This window comes from Frankliniella occidentalis, unplaced genomic scaffold (genome assembly GCF_000697945.3).
Source record: "Frankliniella occidentalis isolate FOCC.00 unplaced genomic scaffold, Focc_3.1 Scaffold270, whole genome shotgun sequence".
NCBI classification, from domain to species: domain Eukaryota; kingdom Metazoa; phylum Arthropoda; class Insecta; order Thysanoptera; family Thripidae; genus Frankliniella; species Frankliniella occidentalis.
Window position 1 is genome coordinate 40169 of NW_026267396.1, and position 6583 is coordinate 46751.

At 39.9% G+C, this 6583-nt stretch overlaps 1 protein-coding gene across 3 annotated transcripts; it reads left to right on the top strand.

Annotated features, from left to right (window-relative positions):
* The first annotated feature begins 572 nt into the window (after positions 1-572).
* On the top strand, positions 573-6407 carry LOC113207391 (kelch-like protein 5). Of its 3 annotated transcripts, none has more exons than XM_052273408.1 (14): positions 573-720; positions 1486-1695; positions 1891-1981; positions 2071-2249; positions 2328-2489; positions 2581-2777; positions 2860-2976; positions 3054-3149; positions 3244-3433; positions 3537-3758; positions 3849-4011; positions 4104-4316; positions 4397-4568; positions 4669-6407. In XM_052273408.1, the coding sequence occupies exons 3-14, from the start codon at positions 1926-1928 to the stop codon at positions 4723-4725; spliced, it is 1824 nt and encodes a 607-aa protein (XP_052129368.1). In that variant the 5' UTR covers positions 573-720; positions 1486-1695; positions 1891-1925; the 3' UTR covers positions 4726-6407. The 3 variants fall into 3 exon arrangements, with proteins under 3 accessions (XP_052129368.1, XP_026279726.1, XP_026279725.1); XM_026423941.2 differs by having other exon boundaries at positions 575-720; positions 3534-3758; XM_026423940.2 differs by lacking the exon at positions 573-720 and adding an exon at positions 1175-1314 and having other exon boundaries at positions 3534-3758.
* The last annotated feature ends 176 nt before the right edge of the window (positions 6408-6583 follow it).

A 6583-nucleotide genomic window follows, 5' to 3' on the forward strand; every position in this document is an offset into this window, starting at 1 on the left:
GCATCTTGTATGATGCACATTACACCAAGTGGTCATCCAGAAAGTACGCCCATCACTCGCCGTTACGAACCTGTCAAAGCTGACTGAGCCTCTGCGAGCTCAGCTCTCATGGCGCCCGATTGATAGGCAACACATTGCATGCTGTGCTTGCGTGTACTGCTCGGCGGCCTACCCTGGGTCTCGCAGGCGCTCTGCGCTCCTGTGTTTTTGAACATGAATATTAGAAAAAGCGAACATATTTTCTGCACGATCCCTACACTGTTAAATTCCTGCAAGGATCTAAATACTTCGCAGTTCTGAAAAGCACTGTTTTGTAGAACTTTAACAGTGTACGTCAAGGAACTGGTTCACTGGGTCGGTTTATCTTGCCCTCTTGCTTCCATTGCCTCCGGCATTAGTGCATATTATAGAAAGGAAACACGACAACGAGGTTCTTCGGAATTTTATGGGAACTCTTGCGAGAAATGCATATGCAGTTTGCAGCGGCCGGGCCGCCCGTGAGTGTCTCAAGGACTTCCCTCGGCCCGGACGGGACGCCCGGACGCGCCGCCGCCACCTCCCGCCAATCCCGCGGGAGCGCTCCAGACGAGGTTCCCCTTTTCTCCGTGTGAGTTCCACACCTGCAACTTCCACGTTAGCGTTTGTTTCTGTTGCTTCTGGTGGCCTGTGGTCAATTGGAGAACGCACGCCTTATGCCAGACAATTCGGCTTTGAGACAAGGTGAGTTTCCTGGTCGCCGATTAACCCTGTTGCCTTTCCAGGCCCCCGTCCCCAGTCACGGACGAGAATCGGCCTTTTTTTTTTTAGGTCGTGGTCTCATGACAGGTGCAAAGCAAAACCGAAATTTAAAGTCGAATTTTTCTTCAGAAACGGCTTGGTCGGTACAATCGGTACAATCTTTGTGAGCCGGATGACAACAACAGCTGTTCGTTAATGCTTATTCCCCTTATTCGCAATTTCGCCGGCCGATTTCATGGGATTTCGATGATTCGGTTCACAAAATGTGGTAGGACCGGGGGGGGGGGGGCTTTTATTCCAGCAAAGATGCTCCAAGCCGACTGCCTTGTCAATGGCGCCAGAGCTACTACCGCATCGGAATACGACATTGCGAGGACTGATTGACCTATTGTTGGCGGGGAGTGGAGAGGGGGCGGGGGAGAGGGGGAGGCGGGGTGGAGATCGATCCGGGCCATCAACCTGGCCAGGGTGGCCAACCTTGACTCTGTGACAAACGACCCAAAGTCGCTCCGTCCCGAGCTTGATCACCAAGACGAGAAATCTTGTTTCCAAATGAAATCTTTTGTGTGATTACACGTAAGTACACGACGTCCTTTTCTCGCATTACTTTTCTGCATATTATTTCAACGAATGACCAAAACTATTGTTTGGGTAGACTAGCAGACGAACCTATGTATCGGCTTCGGTAGGTTAGGTCTGTTTATTTTGCTCGTTGATTAATGCTGATAAAATCTGTTTTTGTGACAGTTTCTAAGTGGAGGTTTTAAGAATGCATCCACACCGAATGATCCCAGTGGAAGAGTCTAGAAGAAATATTTCCCCAATTACGTGAGACTGTATCGCTTTGTGTCAGTGACACTTAAGGGTTGTTGACATTTATCTAGAACTCTTGTTGACATTCCTTGTTCTTCGTTTGTTTGCTAGTTGTAACTAGTTGTAACAAGTTGCAACAATAAGGTAAGACATAGTTCTTTTCCGTCCCTGTATTTTAATTGTAATCAACAGCTGTTCATGAACCTTAAGTTTGTGGATTGTGTGAAACTCTATTGGTAAGTTAGGTTGCAACAGAAATCGTCCAATCCCATCTCATCTCATTCTATCAATTAGTTTTGTAAAACAGACTAATTTGATAATAATTCTGCTTTGTTTCAGAAATCGAGTGTTTCTTCGTAAGTAAGCTCTTAAAAATGACTGGGTCTCAAGGAGATGGGACTACCGCAAATGACGAGCCTCAAGACGCAAAGTATGTTCGGACTGCTCTAACATTTATTATGTCTATCATGTCAGCTTTTACATTTTTTCTCATTCCTTTCTCATCTCCCTTTAAATCAGAAGTGAACTTTCTGCTTTTGGAGTCAGAGACACTAGTAGTGAATATAGTATATCTAGTATGTCTGCACAAAGCACTGGTGATGAATGCTTCCGATCCCCATGTCATGCTGAGAACAGCATGGCTCGAATGGAATCTTATTTACAGCTTGGACAGCTCACAGATGTTGTGCTTATTGCCGGTAAAAATTTAGTATACATTTCCTTCTCTCTGCTGTTTTTGATACTTCAATAATTGATGCCCACTGACTGGTTTACAGGTACTAAACGCATTCCTGCTCACCGATTAATTCTGAGCGCTGGATCTGAATATTTCTCTGCAATGTTTACAAATGGACTGAGAGAAACAAACCTAAGTGAGATAGAACTTCAAGATGTTGATGGCTCTGCTTTGAATGCCCTGGTGCAATATTGTTATACAGGTGAACTCTTTAATTCAGCACAATTTTGTCCCTGTCGAAGTAAACCCAAGTAAAACTCATCAATGCGTAATTGCATGATAATCTATTACAGGGCGAGTGGAACTCAGGGAGGATACTGTTGAAACTCTGCTGGCAACAGCTTGCCTCCTTCAGCTCCCAGCAGTGGTCACAGCATGCTGTAACTTTCTCCGGAGACAACTTCACCCATCAAACTGTATTGGTATCTGTCTATTTGCTGATCAACAGGGGTGTGCTGATCTCCAACAAGCTGCTCATGCATATACTACTGTAAGTGTACTGAATTGTCTTCTTTACCCAAATTGGTCTTCTTTACCATTATATTTTTGGCTGTGTGTGTATGTTTGTCCAGGAACATTTCATGGAAGTTGTTCGTAACCAGGAGTTCCTGCAGCTTTCTCCTGAACAGGTCTCTAAACTTCTTGCCTCCGATGATCTCAACGTTCCAAATGAAGAGGCTGTCTTTCTTGTGAGTTTTTGTACGCATGAAGTTGTATGTACTTAATTGTCATTTTTAGAGTAAAAATAATTTTTTACATTTTTCAGGCTTTAATGGGATGGTTGAAACATGACTTAACTAGTAGAAAGAATGACCTGGGAAACTTACTTGCGTATGTGAAACTCCCACTACTGCCTCCCTCAGTAAGTATTTTATTGTATCTACTGCTCATTTTGTTTATAACCCATGTATGTTTTCCTTCTAATTTTGTGTGATAATTTTGTATCCCCTCGATAGTTTATTGCAGATCACATTGAAACCAACCCCATGTTCAAGGACATCCGTGCTTGCCAGGACCTCATTATGGAGGCACTTAAATATCATCTCCTACCTGAAAGGAGGCCCCTTTTACAATCTGCTAGAACTCATCCTCGCAAGTCAACAGTAGGATCTTTGTATGCTATTGGCGGGATGTATGCGAAGAAAGGTGAGTTTTATAATCAACTTTTGTCTTTTTAGCTGTTTAGCTCTCTCACCTGAGTTTTTGGATTGGATTGGAATATTTTTAGTGTGTTATTCTTTTTAAGGAGCCACCAACATTGAAAGGTATGACTTACGATCAGATTCTTGGCATCATGTTGATGAGATGAATGGACGCCGTCTTCAATTTGGTGTTGCTGTAGTGGATGGAAAAGTTTTTGTTGTTGGTGGTAGAGATGGTCTAAAAACATTAAATAGTGTAGAATGCTATGACCCCAATACAAAGACGTGGGCAACACTTCCATCAATGTCAACTCATCGTCATGGCCTAGGTGAATTTGCATATTTTCTTTCATTTGCCTTTTTTTTAAGTCCTTAGTCAATACACACTTTTTTTGGGGGGATATTATCTGTCTATTTAGGTGTTGGAGTATTAGAGGGTCCTTTGTATGCTGTTGGTGGGCATGATGGATGGAGTTACCTCAATACTGTTGAAAGGTGGGATCCTCAGGCTTGTCAGTGGAGTTATGTGGCTCCAATGTCTTCTCAACGGTCGACCGTTGGTGTGGCTGTCTTGAACAACAAGTGGGTATTTTCATGATAACTGTTCTGAAAACATTGCTACTGTATCCAAATTTTAATTAAACTGTTTATTTTTTTCCATGAATAACCTTTAGATTGTATGCAGTTGGGGGCAGAGATGGGTCTTCATGTTTACGTTCGGTTGAATGTTATGATCCACATACGAATAAGTGGGTAGCATGCTCTCCAATGGCTAAAAGAAGGGGTGGTGTTGGAGTTGGTGTTGCGAATGGTTATTTGTATGCAATGGGAGGCCATGATGCACCTGCTTCAAATCCCTCTGCTTCTCGTTTTGATTGTGTTGAAAGGTAAACAATTGATTTAAACTTCACTAAACAGGAAGTGGCTTGTGCTCATAAACCATTACTAAAAATGCATCAATATACAGATATGATCCAAAAACTGATACATGGACAATGGTTGCATCTATGAGCAGTGGTAAAGATGGCATTGGTGTGATACTGTTTGGGGATAAGCTCTTCAGTGTTGGAGGCTACGATGGACATCATTATAAGACTTCAGTGGAGGTGTATGACCCTCAGACCAATGAGTGGTCTCAGGTACTGACAGTGATCATTTGATTGCTTTAACATTGGAATTGCACTTGTTGACTTATTAAAATTTCTGATTTGTAAAAATAAACAATAATTGTGTTTACAGGCCGCATCGCTCAATACTGGACGTGCTGGCACCTGCCTTGTTGTCTGGAAAAACTAAGGTGAGTTATATTTTTACTGGTATTTCAACCATTTAGGACTGGGGCCAAAAATATAAATAAAAAAAATGTAAAAATAAGAAATGTTGAATGCAGAGTATTACCATGTTATGGGAGGTAGATTAATTATCTCTACCTGCATGACAATTTCTGTAAACCACTGAGTTTTGTTCACACGCACTCAGCTTCATGGTGATGTTTAAGAATTACCTCTCCATAAAAATACATTCTTCTTTTGTTACCAATTACTTGAAGACAAATTTGTATTCAGTTACTATATTAAGTTTTATTTTTGTTTTTTGGAGTTTTAAAGAAATATAAGTATCTATCTAACACTTGTAGCTCTAATGACAGTCATGAGAGGAGAGGACCTTCTTTCTTATGCTTTAGTACATACATAGAAGCAAAGAATGGTAACAAGATTCGAAATGTACAGTTTGGTTTAGTTTTGTTAGCACATGCTAACGTACATTAGCATATTTAATTTCTTATGTACGTATCTAGATGGGCATAATTTTAACTATTTTAGCCACTTTTGATTCATTACTACAATGAGTGCACTTTTTATTTGATAATAGACTCGGTAAATGATAAGGTGACAGCAATAATCTCAACTTTAAACGTCATTTACTCTCTTCCAAATCCAAGAAATCAGAAAACATAGTTTTGATAACCACTGCCCTGAAATGAGTTATTAGATAACTTTCCAATTCTGTGCATTCTGTACTTGTGATTTTGTTTTTTCCTATTAATATGACAGTCTGTACTTCTGTCACATCAGAAATTCCAGATTTTAAAACTGTGATTTAGTTGTAGTAAAACTTTGTTTGTGTAATGTTGAGAGAGACTTCTAGTTTGCCTTCTTTTGCATTCTACTTTTGTGCTTGCCAGATAAACATGCTGTTCTGCCAGTTCAGACAACAGAGTTGTTAGAAAATTACAAATTTTTTTTCCTCCGACTGAGCAAACACTGTGTTTTATTTTAATTTGAGATTACACTATTTATTCGCACAATTGTTCCCAGCGGACCTGCGGACATAGGTTTGTCAAAATGGTTTTAAACTGAGATAAAGTCAAATTTTTAGATATTTTTTAATGTTTGGATGATGGTTGGAATTAATTTAAATTTCCAATTGGCCGGTGAAAAATGTTGTTCAACAGCTGCTCTTTTTTTACTCAATATCTGCTTCCGGCTCAAACAATTAAATGTTTTTCTGCCCATCTCCATTTCTAAGTCTTTAGCAACCTAAGTAGGTGGACTTTGTAAGTTTTACTGTTACTGACGAATGGTATTTCTCAGTATTTGGACCAAACACATTTTTTGTGATTGAATTTTTGTCTGTTTAACTGGAAGGTATTTTATCATCTCTTGCAATCTCATGCATACATTCTTTCTTATTATGCATTTAACATGTATCTGGCAGTATTGAATTGTGTGTTTATTCTTTTAAGTTGTTTTTTTTTCTTCTTTGTACTTATATATGAGCAAAATGCTAATACTCAATAGGTATTCAAACAGCTTTGTATCAGTCTGATTCATATTCGATGATGGAATGCAGAGTGTGTCTGGAGGATGTGGGTGTTGTCTGTCCATGGTGATCTTTAAAGTTTGTTAAAAATGAAAGTTTTATTACTAAAATATAAGTTGTAAGCTGAAAATGTAAAACATTGAAGATGGCATGTACAGTTTGCTTCTATTTTCACCAAAACAATTCCATGACCATTACCCTATGAGTTTGCACACTCTAGAGATGTTCAACTTCTACAAAATTCTTATATACTGTAGTTATAGAGCCAGGCATTGTGCTGTGCAGGCCTGCTACTGCGTAAAATAAACCCTCTTGCATTTTGCATTTGGGG

Coding starts and splice junctions, on each gene's coding strand:
- LOC113207391 (XM_026423941.2), top strand. CDS start 1,926: ATGACTGGGTCTCAAGGAGATGGGACTACCGCAAATGACGAGCCTCAA. Junction 1,982..2,070: donor GACGAGCCTCAAGACGCAAA/GTATGTTCGGAC, acceptor CCTTTAAATCAG/AAGTGAACTTTCTGCTTTTG. Junction 2,778..2,859: donor CTGCTCATGCATATACTACT/GTAAGTGTACTG, acceptor ATGTTTGTCCAG/GAACATTTCATGGAAGTTGT.